The sequence below is a fragment of the Chenopodium quinoa genome, unplaced genomic scaffold (assembly GCF_001683475.1).
Source record: "Chenopodium quinoa cultivar QQ74 unplaced genomic scaffold, ASM168347v1, whole genome shotgun sequence".
Classification (NCBI taxonomy): Eukaryota; Viridiplantae; Streptophyta; class Magnoliopsida; order Caryophyllales; family Amaranthaceae; genus Chenopodium; species Chenopodium quinoa.
This window is the reverse complement of record NW_018744662.1, coordinates 2,672,186-2,697,018: the sequence shown is the minus strand read 5'-3', so window position 1 is coordinate 2,697,018 and position 24,833 is coordinate 2,672,186. Positions and strand designations below refer to the sequence as shown.

The following is a 24,833-nucleotide window of genomic DNA, read 5'->3' as shown; positions in this document are numbered from 1 at the left end:
TGATCAAACTTTGACCTTAAATATACAATAATCTATACGGAAAAAATATATCAAGTGGAGTCTTGTTAGATTCGTAATAATTTGTATTTTATTAATATGTGTTTTTCACAATTGTTTCATTACGAAATTAAAGATATTTAGCGATAAAAAAGTGCAAATAAAACAATATTATTTCTAATATGATCAGATCAGAACTTATTTTTTTTCTGATCTCATCTGAACTTATTTTTTTTTTAAAAATAAGTAAAAATAAAGTAAACTAAACGGACCAATGGACCTCGGAAGTAACCGTAAAACACAAACACAAACACAAATAAGCAAAGGGCATCTCCTCTTTCCCCCAAATTGAGAATCAACTAAGAACAAATAATTTAGGGCTACAAATTCAAACTTTTCCAGAATTTTAACTCATTTACTCGCCAGGTATAATCGTTTAATTGCTCAAATAGTTTGATTTTCTTTTTTTAGGGTTTAATTTACATTGGCAAGCTCAATTTAATTTTTAGATTCAAGGGTTCTTCGCCACTATCATGTTTCTACTGAAATTTCAAATTTTTGATTGTTAATTTCATCATATTTTCAGCTCAATTATTTTGTTGATTAATGGGGTATTCAGAAGTTGTCAACAACAACTCGCTACCGCCCGGGGCGTTGCAACCTTCGCAGCCGGTACCGGTGCGTCCTCCGGCTGCGGCGTTCGAGGTTTCTGGCAATGCCGCTTCACAAATGATGCCACCACAAAGAGCATCAGCAACTGCTACTAACTTCACTTATACCGCGAATGTACGTTGTTTTTCTAGCTCTTTTTTCACTTGTTTTGCTATTTGGTTGAATTGATTGTGTGTATGTTTTTACTAGTATATGCAAAATTTCATTTTGTTAGGGTTTTTTTTGTATCCGAAGAATGGTAGCGTAGTTATCCTGATTTTGAAGCAAATTTATGTCATTAAGAGTTTAAGGTAATAAAAAAAACAAATTGTGTGTTTTAGAGTACAATTTACCCATATACGGAGTACTTCGTACCTTGTGTATGTGTATGTTTGTCAGTGTAAAGGTACTTGTAAATTGATTGTTTGTGAAGTATATGGTTATTAAATCATAGTAGACAGCTAGCATGGAAGAATAATCGGTGTATTGGCTGATTTGGTTCATCAATTGTGTTTGTGTACAGTTCCTTCCATACTCATTGCATTTGATGTCCAATTAATCCATCTTTTGTTTGCGAGATTAACTTATCCCTTGACGTGCCATTGAGAAAACAAATTAAGTTGGTTAAATTGTTAATATTTATAAATTTCTCAAAGAGAGAATGAGTTCACATGAAGCAATTAAAATCACGTAATTCATACTAATTGTGGGGGATCATTGACATGTCTCACTGACGAAGAGTGCTTTTGGATATTTGATCTGATTTCAATTCCCCTTAGTAGTTTCCTTAACTTTTCAGTAATAAGAACTGTATTTGGATACGTGATTCTGAAAAGGTTCTTACTTTATTGATCACAGACTGTTACAACTAGTGTTTTAAAAGATGCAAGTGCAGTATCTTCATCTGGTTCGTCAGCCGCACAAGCTTCTTCTAGTTCTGAGACAACTGTATCTGTTACGTCTAATGTCAGTCAAGTGACAACATCAATTTCTGGTTCCCAATCGTTTGAATTACACTCTGGATTGTCTACTGGCTCGATGAAACCTGGTATACCAGGGCAAGCAGCTTCTGCTGTTTTGTCCTCTGGTCATTCAGTCTCTTCCTTAGTGATGGGTTCTTTTGCGTCTGCAGTGTTAAGACCTGGCATGCCAGTAGTCCCACTTCAATCAAATCCAACGTTTCAACCACAAGCATACCCTCCGTATGCATCTATACCTAACCCTGGTGCTTCACCTCAACCACTTTGGTTGCAGCCCCCACAAATGGGTGCACTGAGGCCTCCATTCTTTCCGTATCCTCCTGCTTTTCCAGGCCCCTTTGGTTTGGCAGCACGTGGGTCTCTTCCTTCTGTTCCTGTGCCAGATGCTCAGCCTCCCGGTATCACACCTGTTAATAATCTTGGTGGTATGCGCTCATCTTCTGTTACTGCTCCTGGCGTTCAGCTAGTACATAGTTCTGTGATGCAACCCGAAGTACCACCTCCTGGGACTGGTTTGTCTTTATTATTTTAATTATTGGTGCACTAATTTGTGTTACTTGGCTTTCTATTTTTTTGTAAGAAGATTTTTTTGACTTGTGCAGATAACAGTAAGCAGGTTGCTGATGCTAGTACCAATGGTACTTATTATCAAAATCATCAATTGGATGCATGGAGTGCACATAGAACTGATTCTGGGGCTTTATATTATTATAATGCTATAACTGGGGAATCAACGTATGAAAAGCCCTTCGGTTTCAAAGGAGAGGTATTTTTTTTTGAATTTTGGACACAGATGGTTGAAACTGTTTTCATGTGAAGATTAAATTAGAATGTGTTTTTACCCCCCCCCCCCCCCCGGGAAAATGTATGCTCCTCTTTTGTACTCTACTCTGCAACACTTTTCCTTTTTGTGATCATTTATCTCCGTGTCCCGGTCTTTTGTATGTAGTGATTGTTTCTTTTCAAAAACTTGTCAAAATTAAACGACTGAGGATTGCAATTGAATCATGAAGTCCTATGAGGTAAACTTTGTTAAAGGTTGCATGCACACCATGATTGTAAGGAATCCATATGTTTAAAGGTGTTTTGGTTAAAGAGGCACCAAGTATTCTGCCCTCATAAGTTCAAACATTGTTGTTTTACTGTATGCTCACATATTATGCCCACAGCACTTGCAATGTGAGAGTTTTAGTATATATTTCACTATTTCAGCATGACTGTCCAAGGGATAATACGGGTTTATGGCTCTCCTTTTGTTTGTGGGAGATATAGTTGTCTTATTGGTCTCATGTTAATATGTTTTCCTAAATACTCGTAAAAAAACCGAAATGCGGAAGGTTGGGTTGTTGTTACTTAATTTGTTAGTAAATTTTAGGTCCAGATACGTAGTTTGCTACTTAGTATTGTAAAGTAGGCCTAAATACACCACTCATGTATTAATTTGATTTTTTTTTGGTTCTTTCTTGGGGGGGGGGGTTTAGCTCAAATTACACTGTTGGATGAGCAGTGAAACAGCTTTCTTGTGATGATTTTATCTCTCAAAAAAGGGTAGGAACCTTCACATTGAATTCTTTAGGGATGGTCATCAGTAGAGAACACATATGTACTGTTGGTAGTTAAAAACTGTCCCTTGTTATGCACTTGTAAATGGTGAATTTGAGAAAAAAAAGTTTCATGCTTCATTTTTTATTACTCTAATTTAATTTCTGCTCCGCGCTATTAGTGCTCTTTTATCTGCCTGTTGCCTTTCCCTTTGCAAATTGATGAATCTGTTAATTTAGCGAAAGAATTCTCCATTTCTGTATGATCATCATTTATTGAAAAAAACATCAATAATTTGTATGGAGTGATGTTTGAGTGGAAAGGGGTGTGTTACTCAACATTTTTTTTAACCTGGAGGATTGAAGTAAGCTGGGAGCTGGAACAATCTTATTGCAATATTGGTGGGGTGTAATTAAGGATGATTTGTGGTGTTATAGGAACTAAATTGATTTATGGATGAGGTTTGCCTCTGCCACTCATGTATAGAAAAGACTTTAGGAAAAGGGAACTTTAGGTCAATCAGGGCCTGTTCTCTTCAGCTTAATTTCAGTTCAGTTCTTAATTTCCCTCTCTCTCATAAACAATTCAGCTCAGTTCAGTAATCAAAACAGGCCCTTAGTCTTACTTCAAAATTTTGCAAGGTTTTGGTGAAGCTACAGTCACAGTAGTTGGGGGTGCTCCTGTCATAGTTTCTTTTGAGTTATCGGAATGCTGTCCTTGTAAATGTTGTTGTACATGATGTTAGGAAAGACCGAAAGACATTGAAGGAGGTGTTATGTTCGAACTTGACTTTAAAAGGCATATGATGGAGCAACCTGAAATTTTCTATGGAGTGTTTGGCTTTGGTTATACATGAAGTAGTTGAGTGTTGTGAGCGGTCTGAGGCAATTGGCCTTTCTCCTTGCTTTTTGAATGAATGATGGATGTTATGAGTGGTATGCTATTCATATTTTTAGAACATGATAATATTGAGGGCTTTGTCAATGATGAATAAGCTGTTGCTTAATTTGCTGCTTTCTGTACTTTTTGAATTTTCGTTGATAAGATTGTAAGATACTGAAGTATGAATAAAATACGTTTCAGTATTGTTGTCTCTAGAGAGAAGTAGAGAACTGCGAGAGGTGAGAAAAAGGGGCCTTAATCCCTGTGTGTTGACTTAAGTGGCAGATGTTTTGAGCAGTTGGAGTTTGGAATCATGGAGCATGGTTATAGTGAGGGCTTTGTGGCAATGATGAACGAGTTGTCATATTGATTTGCTTCTTTGAGTACCATTTTTATTCCTTTTCTTTTTCTTATTGGTAAGATTGCAAGATATTGAAGTTAGAATATTGAATCGGTTTTGTTCTATATTTCTCATTTAGTTTTGGAGCAAGTTTACCGTCATAAGAGTCAACTTGGACCCGTGTCTAATGACTGATGACATTCTTTTTTGATGATTGGGTGTGGGTGTGATATTCATAGTCTTTCTCTTATTTAGAATTTTCCTTATGGGAATATTCTTTAAAATCGACTTCAAGATCCTTTAATTGAGAGTGTGTCTTGAAGATTGGAAGAATAAATTAAGCTTGTTATGAGAGGCAATCTAAAAATAAATTTTAAAATATTTTCAATGGCTTTGGATCTTCCTAATCGAATCACTATGATCCCCAGCAACCTTAGTTTATATTTAAGCTTTAAAAATTACTTTTACTCATGAAAGGCATTGGAGTTCTGCATTCACACACTATTTAATATCGCTGTGATAGTATTAAGCCACTTCTTTGTCTTCTAAACCCATTTTTTTTCCCTGTTCTATAAAGTGGATCGGCAGCCTACCCAATATTATAAATCCACAAAGGTTTGGAGAAATTAGGCAGTGGAGCAGCTTTTTTACCCTATTGTTCTCCTCAGTTTGTTTTCTCTTCCTGGCTTCCATCACTGACTAAGTGACTATAGTCCCTTGTATACTCCATTCTCCAGATTTGAATTAGGGGGTGCTTACAATTTTTTTTTGCTATTCTATGATCCTTTTCTATGTCAAAATTTCTTGAGACGCAGAAAAACCCATGGAAGTGAAAGGTCCCCTAATAGAGATATTGCATGTGTGCGAGTAGTAGGATGTGTTTGTCTTTGCATGGCGAGAAAGCCAAATTTGTTTGGCAGTAGCTATTAAAAGTGTCTTGGAGTGGGTTTTTATTTTTATATGTTGTGAGATTAGGGAAGCAATGATAGTCTTTATTTATTATTCTGGGTTGGGTTGCATTCAGCATTTATCAACTTGGGTATGGGGTTGTCCCCCATTTTGGAGACGTATGAGTGTATGACTTTAACGCTGGTTAGTTATTTGCTATCCTGTAACTTTTTAGCAGTTCTGTGTATGTGTTACCTTAGTTTTCCTGAGTTCTACATACTTCCCATATTTATCCAGTATGAGCTCTACTCACTTTATTCTTATTATGTATTTCTTTTTTTCATTTTTAACAATCTATCTTACCACGCACTTTTTGGGACCCTTCTATACTTAATAAATATCTTACTTGCTATCTCTCTTCTCCTAAAAGTTTTGGGTTTTTCTTGTTTCTGTTTTTACTCTATTGAGTAGAACTCAAGAAAAAGTAAGTAGAGAATGACAAGTATGTTGGAGTAGGCTCATGCTGGTATTTAATTATTTTATTCTATATTTATTTTTATGTCCACTTTTCAGTTGATTTATGATGGTTACTGATGACATTTTCTTTCCTTTTCTTTATGGATCAATGTGGATGCAGCCTGCAAAAGCAACTACACAGCCAACCCCTGTTGCATGGTGAGTAATTCTCATTAGGATATATCATATAGTACTTCCTTTCTATTATAATGCTCTGTTGGACCCAAAAGCTTTAGTGTCTATTTTTCTTTGGGAATTCATTGTTGATCTCTTACAAGTCTTTCTTTGTTTAAATTTTTGGCATATTGCTTTCTGGTTCTATTCAATGTGATGAGGTTCTTTCCAGAGATGTTGCATAACTAGGAATAGCTTTTTGTACAATCTCGTCAATCTCGCAAAAGTGTCCTATATGATCAGTAATTCATGTGCATTTCTCCATTATTCAATTATAAGATGCGTGGCTTAAGTTGGCCGTAAGAGTGTCAACTGGCTTCTCTTTCTTCTGTATTTGAATATATATATACTTCCTGTGTTGATAAATATCCACAAACATGTAATTAGCTTAATTTGATGTCGATGATCTATGTTACATGGACTCGACATGTGTACGTGTCGAAGCATCCGACTCGGCTATTTTGTGTCATACCCATGTCCGAGTGTCGAGGGTCCAACGTGGGTACTTAGGGTGAAATGGAGAGTCCATGTAACATATTCAATGATAATTATGGTTTTATGGTGGTGGTGTATATCTGCGAGGAAATACTGCAACAGATTTGAATGGGCTGGTAATACTTGTTGTCCAGCTTCCCCTTTTAGACCACCGAAAGTCAAAGGCTCCTCCTAAAGCACATTTTGTTTTTTGGGAAGTTACAAAGCGGCAGACCCCTACCAAAGATGAACTGAAAACAAATGATTCTAATCATTGCTAGTATGTTTATTTTCTTGATCTCAATAGAGAGTTGATCTACAACTTCTGTATTTTTTTTTTGAGTGCTTCTATAGTGGCATTTGAGTAACTGAGTTGATGTTTATTTGGTATGTGGGAGACTGGGAGCTAGTTTTTTGGCTATATGGTGGTTGACAGGGAGTTGGGAAGGAAAGGTTTGCAATGGCAAGTAATAATTTTTAAGTTTTTTGACTGGAGTCTTTATCTAGTTTGTTTTCGTTGTGATACTGGTATGTGATTTAGGGCTTGTTATGTTTTGATAGCAGTCCTTGTTTACTGGTCTGTCACTCCCTTGGTGTCCTTATTTATCACTAAACCCCCTCCTTCCCCTCCCAAATACACACAAACACAAATAAAGGTAAAAAAAAAATCCGTTAATAGAATTAATTGCTCAAGCTTGTATATTAAACTCCTGTCGCCCTTCCTCTGCTTTGATTCTCTTTTTTTTGTAAGCATTCTCTTTTCAGTTCATTTTATGTGATTCGTTTATTTAGGGTTTTTGTATTTTTTTATATTATTTTTATTTTTACTACTTCAAGAGTGGCGGTCCTATAAGTCTGTTTGAATTTCTTTGCTTAGGTTTCTTTATTGTCCCATTAATTTGATAATCATATATTGTGTAGGGAGAAGGTGAATGGCACTGATTGGGCTCTGGTCTCCACCAATGATGGAAAAAAGTACTATTATAACACCAAAACAGAGGTAACATGACTTCTAAATGAAGTGCATTCAATCTCAACTGACTGTTAAGACACATAAGATTTTGATGCCAAGATGGATCTTATCTCCTCACTAACCACATTGCTGGTCCTGTGTGTGCGGAGCAGTGCTGTAGAATACCCTAAATCATTGACAAATTATGTATAGTATGTAAATGCAGATCACTAGCCTTGAACAAAAATAAAATGTGTAGGGACTTTCTCAAAAGATGCTTGGTGTTATCTGACTTTTCGAATTTTAAATTGACACGTCTGCAATGTATTGCAAGGATGATCTGCTTTTCATGTAAAAAGTACTTTTGCAATTTTCTGATAGTTGTCAATTGTCATTTTTGAAATGTTCTGGTACATGATCAATCTATATAAGGTCATCCATTTGGATTTCTTGAAGTTTGTTTTTTTTCATCTGTCTCCTGGCCCATTTACCTGTTTTCCAATTTGTCTGCTACTCTGTTTTTATAGCTTTTAGTAACTGTTGAAATGTTAAATAACTGTCGTCTTGAATTCGCTATTTGTTTTTTGTGTCATTTTAATTATTCTATGGATGTTCTCAACCATATCTAATGTCTTTATCAGATAAGCAGCTGGCAAGTACCACTGGTGGTGACCGAGCTGAGAAAAAAACATGAAAATGACAACGTAAAAGAAAATTCGATTTCAGTGCCAATTTCAACTGAGTTTAATGAAAAAGGATCTGTTCCTACTAGTTTAAGTGCTCCTGCTCTCAACACAGGTGGTCGTGATGCCATAGCCCTTAGAGCCTCTGGTGCTCCAGGATCATCATCTGCCCTTGATTTAATTAAAAAAAAGCTTCAGGAGTCAGGAGCAGCTCAGGTTACATCTTTCTCAACTACTTCGTCAGGATCAACATTGTTAGAAGTTAATGGGTCTAAAACAGTTGAGCCTACAGCTAAGGGCTCGCAGAGTGAAGGAAACAAGGATAAGCCAAAAGATGCTGAAGGAGACGGCAATGTATCTGACTCATCATCAGACTCAGAGGATGAAGATAGTGGACCAACCAAGGAGGAGCGCATAGCTCAATTCAAGGTTACTTTCCATTCCCTATTGTTGTTTTTAGTTCATTTGCATTTGGGTGCTTTGTTGTAGCATCCTTGTGATGTAGCATAGACTCGTAAATTATACAATGTTGGTCAAGTGTGATATCGTTGTTCATTGATTGGGTTTCATGTGGCTAAAGGCTGAGTTTCACGTATGTATCTTATGCCTTGCTAGTGAAGATATTAGGAATAATGTCTATTTGCGTTATCACATGGCGATGTGTCTTTGGTAAAGGCTATCTGTTGTGCTCTGAATCCATCTGATTGCTTTGTTTAGACTTTGAGGTCATAATAAATACAGTATATGAAGTTTGGTGGGTAAAGGAGCTCAATATTTTGTGGCTTAAATGCTTTGTTTGTTTTCCAAATCGTGGCTGTTTTGGTTGAAGAGGATTGATAGATATTTCCGTGTCGGGGCTCTTCTTAGGTTATCTTCTGGGGGTGAGTAAAGTAAGCTTCGTTTTAGGCTCACATTCATGGGGATTTCCTAAATGTGTCATTTTTATATGTATAGAAACTTTTTATAGCCTTGAATTTTTTTGTGGATTTCTGGTCCCTCACTTTTTATTAGTTTTGCTATTCAATGAATTTTGTTACAAAATCTATAATTGAATCCCACAACCTTGATTGAAAAACAAGAATTGAACATAATTCGTTCACTCAAACTGAGATTTATATTGCATGTAGACTGAGCGACCTGGTTGAAAGAGTATTTTTAGGGTCTTATTATAACATGGAGCTCTAGAGTAATGGTTGTGGTTTTTCTTGCATGTCTTAATATACTTGCAAAGTTCCAAGCTGGTTGAAGCTTCCCACTGTATCCTTAAGGTGGGGGTTATCTGGTGTGTTCCTTGCAAATCCTATTGTATTTGCAAATTGGGCTAAGCTGAAGCTTTCTTTCATTCTTATTAAGTCTCAGAATTAAGGATTTAAATGATGAAGGATTTTGTTTGAGCTGTTTAAGAATAGTACTGTGTATTAATGACTGGCTGTATATTTGAATCCTTTTTTTTTTTTTTGAGAAGTATTTGGATCCATATAAGTTTCCTGCTTATGGTCCTGCACTTACTTTTTGCAGTTTGACCTTGATCGGCTGATTATGGGAGAGTGGATATTCTGATTTTATATTTGATGATGCATGTAATGTGTTCTTGCGGTTTGCATGTATTGATATTCTGTAGATTTTGTCTAGTTGGAATGGAATGTAATCTAGATTAGGGTTTAATAATGAAATTATAGCCTTTTGGGTCTTTGATTTGATCCCCATTACATCAAGGTAACTTTCTTCTTATGTAAAAAATTAAACAATGAAAGAATGGTCACTGTCTAATTTACTAAGGGTGTGTTTGTTGACTGTGTTATATTCACCTAAACATATATGAAATTATTTTAGTTATAGGTTGAACTTGGGTAGTCCATATTAACCCTTATTTGAACTTATTTTATCTGAAATTATCTGAACTTTATTTTTCCTGATATGTTTAGAAATAAGTTGAACAAAGTAGGGTGTGTATTCTCGATCTTAGAAGAATAGATTATTTATTTTGAAATGGTCATATTTTCTTTTTAAGAGTCCAATTTAGGCTATTAGTTATCTGTAATAGACAGACAAGGCAAGTAAATAAAGATTAAAGCTTGAATCTTTGGTTGAAAATGGCTAAAGGGTTACAAAATGATAGGTTTAATAGATTGAGGCCATATCTCTCTGACAACGGCTTTAACTCACTAAGGTTTCCTCAATACAAGTTTCTGAATATCTTCCTTCTACTTCTCTACCTTTTTATACTACATTACTACTCCCTCCGTTTTTAAATACTTGCTCCACTTTCCTTTTTCGGCCGTTTTTAAATACTTGCTCCATTTCCTTATTTGGAAAGTTTTTACAATATTTAACTAATTTCTCTCACCTAGTGGACCCATCACATATTTTCTCTCCTCCAATCCTCTCCACTACTTTTGCTTTTTACAACTTTTTATTCTTTCACTTACCCCACTACCTCCATATATTATTATTTTCTCCAATTTCTCCTAAAACTCCTCGCATGGAGAAATGGAGCAAATATTTAAAAACGGAGGGAGTACTTAGCTAAGCCAGTACAACTTTAATTGCTACCCTTACTAATTTTTGTCTTCATCCCTAAAGCCAACATGGCAGCTAATAAGCCAACCTAACAACTACTGCAGCTTTAAGGTAGTGCCTCCCCTTGTAGTGGTGTGTTAGCTTACTCCTTTTTTCTGCTTCCTGCTGCAAGTGTGAAGAACATGTGGTGTGTTGGCCTGATTCGTTATTTCTTCCTATCCTTAATAATTGGTCACATCTGATTTGGGGTCTTTGTTTAGTTTTGTAGACGTTAAATATCAGAACTTGCTTCTCCATGTAAATTTTATATTCCCCTTGCCATTTATTATTTTTTTGGAATTCTTATATGTGAGAAGTTCCAACTTTTATTTTTTTCTAATTTCGGAATGCAGAAGATTATTTTGAAATGAACTAAATTTGAAGCGTGGTCTATTATTTTAGGACATAAAGAGCAGTCCTTCTGTTTTTTTAAGCTGGCAAGCAACATTGCATTAATTAAACTACCCATTTATTGCTATTTGGTTTAAGTAACATAGGATGATGACTTGCATAATCTGGAATTTCAGGATATGCTAAAAGAACGTGGAGTGGCTCCTTTCTCTAAGTGGGATAAAGAATTGCCGAAGATTGTATTTGATCCACGCTTCAAGGTTCGTTCAATTCAAGATTTGGAATGTTCTGTATTGAGGATCCAGGGCTCTGCAAAGGGTTTTCCTTAAGCAGGTCTAATCAGATAAATTTACCTGCTGAATAGATTCCCATGTAATATCTTGCTGCACTCTGCTATCTTGTCTATAAGCTGCATATGAGTTTTTTTTATGTACCATCAAAATTAAAATTCATTCCTTTAAAATAGGTATTTTTCAGCTGCATAGATTGTTTAGCTCTAATGTAATGCTAATTAAGTTCAAATCTGACTACATTGCTTATGAAGTTCATGCCAAATGAAGTTCTTGTGTTTCTTTCTGATTAATGTACTATCAAAATGTAGTCTGAAAATAAAAATGTTTTTGTTGAGTATGGGTGGGCCATGTGCGCATGCTAGTTAGCTGGCCTAAAAATAGAATTTTCAGTCTGTCTGGAGTTCCTTGATTTTTTAGCTGCTTTCTTTTCTATTTGAATTCCTTAAGACAGTTTGAAATCGTATGTTTTCTTTCCTCATAAATTAATGTAAATTTCTTTACTTGCATATAGAAGAAAAGTTGCCAACTGATAAGTGTTCGAATGAGCAGCATGAAAAGTTCTTTGTGCTTCATATAATGCTATGCCCAATGTCATGAGCCTACAAATACAAGTTTTAGACCCATCTGAACTTGCAAGAAGTCAGCTTCCTAGCTGCCATAACTTACGAGTTTTCATTACTGCATTAGGGACACATATGATATATATTTGTTGCTAAAGTCTGTATCACCAGAGATTTTTACCCTGAATGATATTGGTTTGTGTATGCTGTAGATGCTTGCTGCTGGGTGTCCTTGCCTTTGCTATGCTTAACTCTCCCATTAAGTCCCAATTTATTTCTTCCTGTTTTCAATCAGTCCTGCCATTAAAAAAGTTTTATTTTTCTTTCCATCTGTAGGCAATACCTACTTATGCTGAACGTCGATCGTTATTTGAGCATTTTGTTCGTACACGAGCTGAACAGGAGCGTAAGGAAAAACGAGCGGCTCAAAAGGCTGCTGTGGAGGGTTTCAAGCAATTGTTGGAAGAGTCAAAAGAGGTGCTTACGATATTAAATTTGCTTTGGCTCAACTTTTTTTGTATTTGCTGTAGAGGATATTATGTCCATACGCAAGGAGGGTGCACTTCTAAATTTAATTTAAAAATAATTTTCGCATTAAACATGAATTTTTCTTACCTGAGTTTATTTTTTTCTTTTCTTTTCTTTTTTCAGGATATTGACCATACTACTGATTATTATACATTTAAGAAGAGATGGGGCCATGATCCACGATTTGAGGCTTTGGAGCGCAAGGATCGAGAGGCTTTGCTTAATGAGAGGTACAATGGCTTTATTGTGCTTCGTTACTTTCTTCCGTTCTTCACTATCTTGACCTCATTTTTCTTGAATGTATTTGGATTGTCTTCCATAAGGTTTTATTTGGACTAGATACATTAAACAGACATAGTTGCTCAATGCTTAATGGAAGTGCTTTTCTTTATTTTTGGTCAAGTTTTCCTTTTCCAAGTTAAGCTTGGGCCTGAGGGCCAAGGTAGTTAACATGGCATTTTCGTAAATAAATCAACATTAGTGGGACCCACATTTAGAAAGTTGTTGACTTATTACAGAAATGCCACTAGATAAACACTTTTTTGTTTATAATGAAGATAAACTTGTATTTTCTCCTCATCTGCTATAGGCTCTTACAGCTTGTTTGGTAGATTATTTATGGTGATGGAAAGGAGCCTACAAATTTACAACTAAATTCATTATTATTACCTCTTTTTATAACTGTTTATCAAATCAGCTCTTTGAGTCATAAGTTCCACGTCCTATGCTAATACCCTTTGTTCTGCTTTAATCTACAACTTGTGAGCTTTCTCTATTCATGCTTGGTTCTTTAATAGCTATGTACTTTAATATATTAAATGATTTAAATCATGTCTTGTACAGTTGTACTTTGTATCCCTTCTCTCTGATCCATGTTGAAAAATATTCAAGTATTAAATTTTTCAGAGTTTCAGCGATCAGCAGTTGTGCTTGAGTTCTTCTCTTTGCTCACTTATCAAGTGACATGGTAGAAATTCTAGCTAATGGTGAATTGTACAAGTCCTTGTATTGACCTGACACAAAGCACCATAGTTGTATTTAGTTTTGTCTGAACTCGAAAGTGTGTTGGGCAGAAATCAACATGATTTCTAGTTCTGCCAATGTGATTTGTTCTTATACCTGTTTTGTAAACGTCGTGAAATGGATGATCACACCTTATCTCAAAAGCCGACTTTAGAATATTCCCCCCCCCCTGTATTTTCCATCTTTTACGTTGTGTGAATTTATTGATTCCATTCATCTCTCAAGAATATCTCAAGTTCTTTCTCTATAGTTTGAACATTATTCTGTGAATTGCAGGGTTCTTTCACTAAAGAGGGCTGCTGAAGAAAAAGCCCGAGCTGAACGTGCGGTTGCTGTTTCTAATTTTAAATCCATGCTTCGAGAAAGAGGGGACATAACGGCAAGTTCTCGTTGGTCCAGGGTGAGTACTTTACAGTGTGGTTTGAGAACAATGTTTATTATTGTGGCTTTGATGAGTGTACTGAAGTTGATAAAGGAAGAACTGTACGTCTGTACCATATAACATCTTTATATCATTCTTTTTTTTTTTTTTTTTTTTTTTTTTTTTTTTTTTTTTTTTTTTTACAAATTTGGACCGCCCTTCCTTTTGATTGTTGTATTTGTTTGAGCAGTGTGTTTACATTTGTTTTTTTGTGAACTTGAAGACACACAGTGCAATTCAAACATTTGGTGTGCTCAGTGTTGTTAATAGTTTCTGTTTTATCAGTAAACTAAGATACAGATTCTTGGAAAATGGTCTTTTCAATTTGAGTTATCAACGTATACATTTAACATATAAAATTCCAGCAGAAAACTGAATGTTCACGATAACTCATACATCTACACGTGCTAATCCTACTGAGAGTCTTTCATCTGCCAGATGAGGCTTTGAATGAAAGCTACCATGGAACTTCCTCTTTTTTCTGGTTACCAATTAGAATTGGCACAAAAGACTTGGCTATGAAGTTAGTTGTGAAATGTCAAGTTTCTTAAATTTATTGGTACAAGGTTACACAAAAATTAATGACTTCAATTCAATAGGTTTTGTTTTGTGCTTTAATAGAAACTTGCCTGCAGCTTTATTAATAAGAAGTATGTCACAGGTGAAGGATGGCCTTCGGGACGACAACAGGTACAAAGCTGTAAAGCATGAAGATCGAGAGATTTTCTTTAATGAATACATATCGGAGTTAAAAGCTGCTGACGATGAAGCTGAGAGGGCAGAAAAGGCAAAAAGGGAGGAACAGGTACTGAAGTTGCTTAAGTTAGGATATCTATTAGCGCCCCTTTTTTTCCTTAAAAGGTGTTAGTGAGCAGAAATCTAGGTCAAAGCCTTCCACCCTCCTGGCGTGTTCTTATTATGTACTTCTTGAATAACCATACAACATTTTCACATCTTGTGTTCGACAAAACCATGTGTTTGCTCTTAATCTTTACAGAAAGAGTCTTCTAAACACTTCTGTGGTTACTCAAATTTAATACGTGTTGTGTTATAGTTGAAGAAGCATCTTCTCTTTTCAATGCTGATGATGACAGTGGCAACGGATCTTGTTCCCCAAAGTGTTATTTATTTATCCTTCTTAATTTTTATTAACGTAAAACATAAGTGAACTGAAAATCTCTTAGAGTTGTAAGTACCTTGGAATAATGATTCCCTTTAGAATTTAAGAAGTAATTTGAATCGCCTAATTATCAGCTTATCATATGTATTGAATCACTGTACTTACGATTGGGAGAGTATCGTGTATCTAGGAAATTTTGTTTACCTACTCCTGGAAAGTTGGAGTGCTAGTAAGATAAGGTTGCCTTTTATTTTATTTTATTTTATATATTTTTTTTAATGCTGTGTTATACAACACTATTGCAGGAGAAATTGAAAGAGCGTGAGAGGGAATTTCGAAAGAGAAAAGAAAGAGAGGAGCAAGAGATGGAAAGAGTACGGGTGAAGGTTCGTAGAAAGGAAGCAGTTGCATCATATCAAGCATTACTGGTTGAAACAATAAAAAATCCTCAGGTAAATTCTTGATTTCCAGAGTACTGTCATTTATCATGGAAGGCACACTGGGGCATTGGGGGGATTCTTGTCTCAGGAGTGCCAGCACAGTTACTGGCTTAATTCCCAGAGGAGGGGTGTTATGGGTGCAGGAGCTAGAAGAGCTTACCACTCTTTCAAGTTTCAACTCCTCATCCTCAATTGTCATTTTTATAGCATCTCACCGTTCTTGTCATTCATGTTCCTTGATTCCTCCCATATTCCAGATACAAACCACCATTTAAAATCTGTAGGGGTTACAGTACACCAACTACGACTTTAAAGTTATCCATGTAATCAAATACACCAGCATTTGTTTTATAATATTATCACCCTTAAATTCTTCTGTTTTGAACAACTTGAACTTATGTTGGCTCTTTAGCCTTATTTGATTTTCCATATTGACATACAAACTTTCTTTGTTGAACTTTTGTGGTGGATCTGCTTTCTAGGACTGTAGGTTATTCAATTTCTGTCTCTCTTATTAGGTCAATGGCTATTTCATGTTTGCCAACTTCTATTGCTAGGCATCTTGGACGGAGTCAAAACCTAAACTTGCGAAAGATCCACAAGGACGTGCGTCCAATCCTGATTTGGATGAATCTGACTTGGAGAAGCTCTTTCGAGAACATGTCAAGATGCTTTATGAGGTATGCAGTAGGAGAGTTATGATCATATTCTTTTCAATTTTAATGCATTAGTGATCCAATCCTCTGAGCTGACAAAAGTGCTGAAATCTCGTTCATGAATTTGTTCTGGTAATTTGCTGTTTATTGTGTATTTTATTTTATTGTACATTATACATTTTTTAGCAATTGGTTTTCGGCAATTTTTTTGTTGGGGCCTTGAGAGGGGTGGGGGAGGGATTATGGGGGTGAGGGGGCATGGTTTGGAAGAGAGTGAAAGCAGTTACTCGGTTACTCCAAAATATGAATTGTTTTCTGAGTAATTGGGATGGTGACTGTAATACCTTGTTTGGATTGAAGGAGATGGAGGGATGAACTATCTTTCATTTGGATAACAAAGGAGAGATTTGGTAGGAAAACTTATCTTTCTTCCATCCCCTCCCCTCCCCTCCCCTTCCCGTCCTACCCCTTCCCCTTCCTCCCTTTCTTTTTCTTCAGTGTTCTGAATAGTTGAGATTGTGGTTGGAAGTGTAATATCTTCTTTCTTATTATACAATTAACAGTTCCATGTGCTATTTTGGGATGTCTAAGAGAAGTTTGAACTTTGAAGCAAACATTTTTTTAATACTAAGTGTACTAATAGATTGATTAGATTTCCCAAGGTTCTCCTTGATTGGAATGAGCGAGGAAAGAGAGCCAGGACGCACCTATTATAAAGCATATCTTGCGAATTGTGAAAATTACATAGTTATCCCATTAAATCACCCACTCTTTAATTATAACGGGTTAGGGCAGGGTGACATTTTTTTTATCTGTGACGGCCAACCTAAAACAGGCATTTATTACATGTGCCAAACGTGCTAATTTGAGTTTGGCTTTCTGTATGATTGTGCATAACCTTGCTCGTGCTTGATAGTTGATATTATGCTGCAATTTATTCTGGATGGAGGATCTGAGTTTAACCTTTGCTGCAAATTATTCTTCTTTAATACTTCATGGTCCTAGATTAGTTTGCTTTTTCATTTATCCTAAAATAGTTTAACACCACCTTTTTTTTTTTTAATAATTATTTCATACCTCTCCTTTTAGACCCACTCTCTCCCTTCACACATGTTTTCATGAAGTAACAATACAATATTCCCCACAAACTCCTACCATATTTTTTTCAATTAAAATGACACTAAGTTATTGAACAATTTATATCCTAAAATCTGTTGTGGAGTGGATTAAATTCCACATAAGGTTTTTGTGATTTAACTTTCAGCTTGATGATATTTTCTGTACCCACCCCTGCCCCAGCCACCCAGGCTTGTTTAACTTGGAGTTTGTTGCCTCTTTCGATGTCCAGAGGTGTGCACATGACTTTAGAGCTCTTCTGGCGGAGGTTATTACTCCTGAAGCCGCAACAAAAGAGACAGAAGACGGGAGAACTGTACTTAGCTCTTGGTCTACTGCTAAAAGCTTTCTGAAATCAGACCCTAGGTATTCGAAAATGCCTAGAAAAGATAGAGAAGCACTTTGGAAAAGGCATGCAGAGGAAATGCAGCGTAAGCAAAAAGATGCTGCTGAACAGAAGGGAGAGAAGTATAACGAATCTAAAAGTAGGAATTCAAATGATTCTGTGAGGCCTTCCTCAGCATCCAGAAGTGGGCAGGAATGGAGATAAGTCCTTTTTTTACGAGGTAATGAGCTCAGTTTATATTATATTTGTATAACTAAACACATTTTTACAATATTTTTAGTGTAGAAGTATATATATTGTATGCTGGAAGACAGGGATTTCTTTTAACAGTTGACTGAGTGAGATTGAAACATTGAAGCACTGATACTTGAGTTAAAATACAATGAAACACTCTCTGTCCTCAAATAAAGTTTCCATTTCTTCTTAGGCACAAGTATCTAGGAGTGAAATAGTGGAGTAGGTTTTGTTGATTAAAGGTGCATGATATAAGTTGGTATATTTTAATGTTTATGATAACGTGGTGAGAAAAAAAAGAGTTTTATTTAAAAAAATTTGAGTGAAATAATAGAAAAAAAATAAAAATTAGCTGGTTGATTTAATGTTTGTTTGTCTGCCTTTTTGTGTGAACTCAACTCATATATGAAATGGAAAGTTTTTTTGGGGACAAGCATTTTGTTAGAAAAGGTAATTATATTGGGGATGGAAGGAGTTAAGAGTGAAGATCAATGAAAATTATGGATTCTTGCAATTTTATTGCTTCTGTATTAAAATTGGACCTGATGATATGGTTGACATTTTGATAACCAGGTTTATGTTACGAGAGAGGAGAACCCCATTCAATCGAGCAACTTTCACTTTGGCCTACTTCCTCTCAAACCACAGGTTTGAAGTTTAAACGTCTTCTGAGCGATAATGGATTGGAAATTTTGGTTATAATGAAGGTCTTGATGACTTGCTGATTGACATTGCTGCACGTGAAAACATAGAACCAAACTGTGCTCCATAAGAGCATGCTGCATGTCGCAGAGAGATGAAGATGCTGTGATATTTGCAAGACACCATCACTAAATCACCTCATGCGAGTTTCTGATCTGTGGACAATAGTGCAATACATGAATATAGTTGGATGAATTAGAAAAATACATGAAGCCTAGAGCCCTAGAAAATTGTAGCAGTAGGCTTTCATCCCCTTTATTTCCCCCCTTTAACAATCTGTTGCGAATATTTTCTGTACATAATTATCCAAGTAGTTTTTTGTACCTAACCTAAATTAAGGGTTACTTTCTGATAGCTAATGTTAACTTTTCTCCATATGTAGTCTGCATTTTCTCATGTTCGTCATTATCAGTTAATATCTATGATTATGTATGTATATAAATCCTTTAAGAAATACATACTTCCTCTAATTTAATTAACATATTATTATTGGTAAATGTAGGAGAGAGATGATGAGACTTTCAAACAAAAAATGGTGCAATTATAAAAAACAGTAGACTAAAATTGTTTTACAGTACAATTTTTATCTTTTGTTTTATAAACAAATCTGGTTCAAAAGAAACCTGATCTAGATCAACTATCGCCTTAGCTAACAATCCTTTCATTTTTACATAACTCATAAATCCATGATTAATCTGTACATTGAGAAACTTCACGAAGTTTAGGACGGACGCCGGTCCAAATTCAAAGAAAGAAAATGTAAAGGGGATGGCTTACTAATGGCATAGCTCAAACAGAAAGGGTACAACAAATATATTATCATCTGCTATAGTACCTACAAAGGCAGAAAGTTGGATCTCTGTACTTCATATGCCTCCTAGTATCCTACATTACATACAGATCAAACCAACTCATACACAGAATTTTTGACCTAGAAAAAGTGTGTTCCAGCCTCAAAATGTCAGTTTCGGTATTAACAATAGCTTTCTGAACTGGGGAAGGTAAAATGTTCCATGTTCGAAGCAAGACATGAGTTTTCAGACACCTGAGCTTTCCTCGGTATCTGGAAAGATGAATTGTAAGTCTTCATTATCTCTATAAACTTGAACGAGCGCGGCAGCTTTGTAAGCAAATAATCCCAACATAGCAGGCACAATCTAACAATGAATCAGAAGGATAGTTAAGAGCTTAAGACCAAATTCGTAGATATCAAAACTCCCAGCCACATTATGAAATAACCTTTAAACAGTTTGTGTAATACCTGGAAATCAAAGAGATCAGTAGCGAAGTTCTGGTGAAGCAGGACCCATGTTCCATATATTGCTGCAGGGATTACAAGTCTTGGAGACGAAAGAGCGATCCCACTTCCCTTGACTGATTTTTCAAGTGAATCTCTCAGATCCTCACTTCGTATTCCAATTCTGATCAGTATGACAGCAGACAGGTAAGGGGCAGAGAAGCACAACATTAGCTATCTAAATAACTAGGATGTAATCTTATATATATATATATATATAATATATATATATATATATATAATATATATATATATATATATATATATATATATATATATATATATATATATATATATATATATATATATAATATATATATATTTAAACATTTAGCATAGTAAGAAAGGCGAAAAAGGTGTACTTCTTTGTTTTCTTTTGCCGGAAAATTTGTGGAACTGAATCCTGTGATATGTTGTCTGCATGCTGGTACAAAAGTTGTAGATACAAGAAACTGCAAGAGTTTAATGACAAATATTAGCTGAGTAGTTACAGAGAAACTCAAAGGCTTGGCTTCAACTTAATCAACTTTCACAATATTCAAGTTCACCAGCACCTAGAATTTAACTATTAAAGAAGGTAACTAACCTAAATCCAACTCCTGAAGCATAACTCACTGCTGCCTAAGAAACATACAAAAGAAATGCATAAGTAAGAAAATAGAATCATATACCACTATACCAGGTTCAGAAATACTATCACCTGCTATAATTAAAAAAAAAAAGTATTATAACAGAAGATTAGGTATAGCTTCAGAGTTTTCATTGTTTCAAGATTTATTATATTTATATTAAAGAATATACTCCGTAAAATTTTTTCTTGTGATTAAAACTCACCTCCTGTAGTACATATCTTCTTAAGCATATTAAAGAATTTTTAGAAGGAATTAATTGACCACATTAATAAACATAGTAGGTGGTTCTTCGTAAGTTGCACTTGCACTACTCATGACAACTTATTGGATAAGCAAGAAATACAGTTTGAAAGAGAAGCCAGAGATGCAGTTACGTAGTAGCTTTATAGTCAAGTTTTTTGTAGATAGAAGCTTGTTATCTGCATTAATGAGACTACCAACTGTACATAATTTCCTTTTACTCATCTTACCTGGATTGAGAATATGAATAAGCAATACCCAGTACAGGCGGCTCCAATCCCCAAAGTCATGAACTGCAATTCCCTCTTAAGCTGGAAATGCAATCATGCTAACATCAGCAACGTTAATGACCAATAAGCTAGAAAAACTAGGAGATTGATCCATGGTAAAAATTAGAGAATTTAGATAAGGAAATAAAAAAAAAAAAAATATTTATTTTTATCATTATTTTACTGTGGCTAATATATTCAAGAATTTCCCATCATGATAATTAGCATAAGAAAAAAGGTCAGGAACAGTACCAATCACTGTTTGACTACAGTCAGGAATATGAATATTTCTTAGGCCATCACAAATAATTGTACAAACCTTAAATCTACTGTAGAATTAAATTTTTTCCCTGAGGGGGTGTTTGGAATGTGGGATTATGAGGTGGGAATAGGAATATTAATCCCAACTTCCCAAGTCTCCATAATCCCATGTTTGTTTGATGGGAATTAGTTTAGGGAGTGGGAATAAGCTTGAGAATATTTACCCTCTATTCCCACCATTTTATTACCTAGGGGGGTAGGTAATAAAATGGTGGGAGTTCTCTAGCTATATAAAAGACATAATTGCCCTCAACTTAATAATGCATATCAAATTTGAGTCTTTGAGATTTAAGACAATAAGGATAAAATTGTAATTTCGGCCTTTAATCCTAATTTTATTCCAAGTTATATGCCAAACAAGAGATTGAGAATATTTGACAAACTCCCACTTACCAATTCCCATTCCCACTTCCACTTTATATTTCCCAAATTCCCATTCCCACATGCCAAACGCCCCGTCAAGGAACTAGCATAAGGGTAATATTTAATCTCTGATCATAAATTGATTGTAAACTACTTTATAAATCTTTTAGGGACGGAGGGAGTAGTTTATAAGCAGATGCTCCAACCTCATATCAATCTTAATGATGAATTTGCACCCTATTCCTGTTAATCACTAATATAACCAGTTCTCTTTCAAAAAAAAAAAAAAAAACTAATATAACCAGTTCTTCTATTGGATATTTAGAGATTTGTTTGGAATGCACCAAGAACTCTTTGTTTAACCATTTTGGCCTACATTGAATGTTTTTAGAGTCCTCTGCTGCAAAAAGTAAAAGGCTTGACATATTCCTGTATAAAAGAAAGTTTATACTAACAAAGGGATGCAGATAGAATATACAGAGTTTGACATTTTTTTTTTTTGAATACAGAGCTGACATTCTATCGAGTATTTGAGTTAAAACAGTAAAAAAATGTACTATGTTGTAGTATTTATTGAAGATTCATTTACATCAACTACTATGAGAAGTATCTGCCAAATATGTCATTGATAAGTAAAAGATATAGGAGAAGAGAGGAGAGAGGTTCAAGTTGATTCATTAATTAAAGATAGCTTCCAGTAGGAAATTTATGAGAAATTCAACTAAAATTTTTAGAAAAAAGATAATTGATCCAGCTTTGGTGTGGAGTGTCGTCCTCAATGAAGGTCAGACATAATTTAACAAACAGAAATTCTTAATTGGATAGTATTTATTATCATCACTTCTCAATTTCTCATGTAAAAGCAAATATAATAGGACATCATCATCTAAAAGATATCAGATATAACATAATTTCAATATAATCTTGATGCTGAGGCAAGAAAAACATAGGCAATGAGTAGCTATTTTCATGCATGTACAATCAAGGGTCTTACAGCTTCATAATTTAGAAAGTTGAGCCTCCTTCTTTTTTCCCTATCGTCCTGTATTTCCTATTATCAGATGCCGAATCAGTAAGTTGTCTGTTTGTCCTCAAAAAGTGAATTTGTATAACAGCCTAAAAATACAAAAGGTTGAGGAAAGAAGGAAGCATTAGCAAGCATGAGGCAGATGTTAAACCAGACCTTATTGGTTGGCTTCCTATTGATTGGTGCAGAAGTTTCACCCATCAACCATTCTTGAGTTGTTGTCAATTTTAGAAACCCTGCGTCAGGCTCATCAGTCAAGGCCTGACAATACTTAGATCATAAGAAAATTGAAACATGCGAAAATCGAAATGGTAAATTAAAGACATGCAGGTATCACTTAAAATACTAGATACTAGAAAGAATAATAAATCTGTGGCTATCTAGAGAAAACTAAAAATGCATCAGGTCAATTCCAGATATATTTGAATAAAGTTCTAGGTTTATAGGCAAACTTAACTACACCATTATCTACAAAGAACAAATGGAGAACTAAAAAGTGCCGCGATACCTCTGTATTTGGTTGAGAGCTATAATCTACATCAGCAGCTTCATCATCAATGACTCTCATTACCTCTTTCTTAAAAAATCTATCAGAGTATTTTGTTATAATATCTCCATTCAACTGTCTATCCCGGAAAAATTCTCGCAAAACATCTTCATCAGCACGTTCACTTGCTGAAGAAGATCAGAAAAGATATAAGCATGACGTCATAATAGAGCAGCCTTATTCAGCTTATAATTTCAGACATGGCCACATGAGCACAATATAGTCAATAATTTCAATTTTTACAAGTTGAGGTCTGCTTATCATGGACAATATCAAAGCACTCCATGAGATTTCTACCATCAATCACCAACTTAAGCACACCAAAGTATAGTGTTCTATCAACCCGAGGTAAGGCAATTTGAAAGATATGTTCAATTCTATTAAAATTGAGTCTTTGCAATTGCCAATTCAACCGGCTTTACGACAGCAAGCACATCAAAAAATTAAGCTCGGATTCATGGTAGAACATACAAGTACACAATGTAAATCTTTGCTTTTGCCAATTTGATCCACCTAAGGCCAACTTCTAGTTTGGTAAGACATTAGATAATTCTTTATAAAAAAAAAGGTACTATTCCTTTCACCTGAATTCATACACCACTGACAAAGACGACAACGACAACGACAACAAACTGCCACAAGAAGGCGAATCATAGAAATCTAGCTACACAAAACCAATACAATCATAACTCAAGATTAAGAAAAAATTTAATTTGAACTTAAGAATAATGCCGAAACACAACATTCCAGAGCAAGAAATAAGATAGGGAACAATAGTATGAATTTCAGTCCATTATAAGTAAATAAATGCTTCATTTACACAATCCCAACTCAAAATGATGAATTTACACTAAAATTCACAACACCCAGATCACCTCATCCATGAAATTTCTTAAATTTACCATAAAAAGGGTTAATTTTAAAAACCCATAATTCTAAAACACAAATTCATGAAAATGTTGCAAGAAGCAAGAAAATTAAAAGTAAGGATTTATAGAAGTAACCTTGAGAAGGGGATTTAAGGACAGAAGCAGTGGGATTTCTTAGTGAAGATGATTTGGGAAACAATATTGTATTACTTTGATTTGAATTTCTGGCAAAAAAGATGTTCATAAAAACTGGGCAGCTTCCTCTTGAAAGAGTCTCCATTCTGCAACTATGAAGAGTGTAGTTAGTTGATAATCAATGGCAGAGTAAAGAGAATTGGGTGGTTGTTTGAGTTGATTCTTCTGGATAGATTTTTATCTGGTGAAGTAGTGAGTGGCAGTGAGCCTACTGACTAGACTATTACAGATTTACGGTGTATCGGCAAATTCTAGTAAAACCATGTCTAGCTCGGTATAAAGACTAGAATAGACCCGGTCTACAATAACTTATTGTAGAACCAACCTTCTAGTATACCATACGAATGTGATTATTTCATACGAAATGCGATTATATTACGACAAAAGTGATTATATCATCCTGAAACATTTATGTAAATGTATCACTCAAAAAGTAAATTTATCATTATAAAAAGTATTAAATAGTAAATTACATCATTCAAAAAGGTGATTTTTAAATTTTATCATCCTAAAGATAATTATATAATCTCATTAAATGATTTAATATGAGATTATTTAATTCAAAATATGACTTACAAAAAGATAATTATATCGTCTAAAAAAGTGATTATATCATCCAAAATGTGATTATATTATTTGAAAGTG

General features: G+C 35.0%; 2 protein-coding genes across 2 annotated transcripts; one reads left to right on the top strand and one right to left on the bottom strand.

The window, feature by feature from the left end:
* The first annotated feature begins 274 nt into the window (after nucleotides 1-274).
* Nucleotides 275-18,803, top strand: LOC110702042 (pre-mRNA-processing protein 40C-like). The gene is made up of 16 exons (XM_021879681.1): nucleotides 275-423; nucleotides 584-783; nucleotides 1,507-2,140; nucleotides 2,231-2,394; nucleotides 5,918-5,955; nucleotides 7,366-7,444; nucleotides 8,038-8,508; nucleotides 11,166-11,249; nucleotides 12,179-12,319; nucleotides 12,494-12,600; nucleotides 13,670-13,793; nucleotides 14,476-14,619; nucleotides 15,240-15,386; nucleotides 15,932-16,054; nucleotides 17,379-17,712; nucleotides 18,300-18,803. Exons 2-15 carry the CDS (start codon nucleotides 604-606, stop codon nucleotides 17,694-17,696), a joined length of 2,754 nt encoding a protein of 917 aa, XP_021735373.1. The 5' UTR covers nucleotides 275-423; nucleotides 584-603; the 3' UTR covers nucleotides 17,697-17,712; nucleotides 18,300-18,803.
* A 378-nt stretch (nucleotides 18,804-19,181) lies between these two features.
* Nucleotides 19,182-24,424, bottom strand: LOC110702043. The gene is made up of 9 exons (XM_021879682.1): nucleotides 24,129-24,424; nucleotides 23,086-23,252; nucleotides 22,734-22,838; nucleotides 22,545-22,601; nucleotides 20,828-20,908; nucleotides 20,312-20,346; nucleotides 20,088-20,177; nucleotides 19,690-19,849; nucleotides 19,182-19,585 (listed from the first exon to the last, which is right to left on the bottom strand). Exons 1-9 carry the CDS (start codon nucleotides 24,271-24,273, stop codon nucleotides 19,466-19,468), a joined length of 960 nt encoding a protein of 319 aa, XP_021735374.1. The 5' UTR covers nucleotides 24,274-24,424; the 3' UTR covers nucleotides 19,182-19,465.
* Between the last annotated feature and the right edge of the window lie 409 nt (nucleotides 24,425-24,833).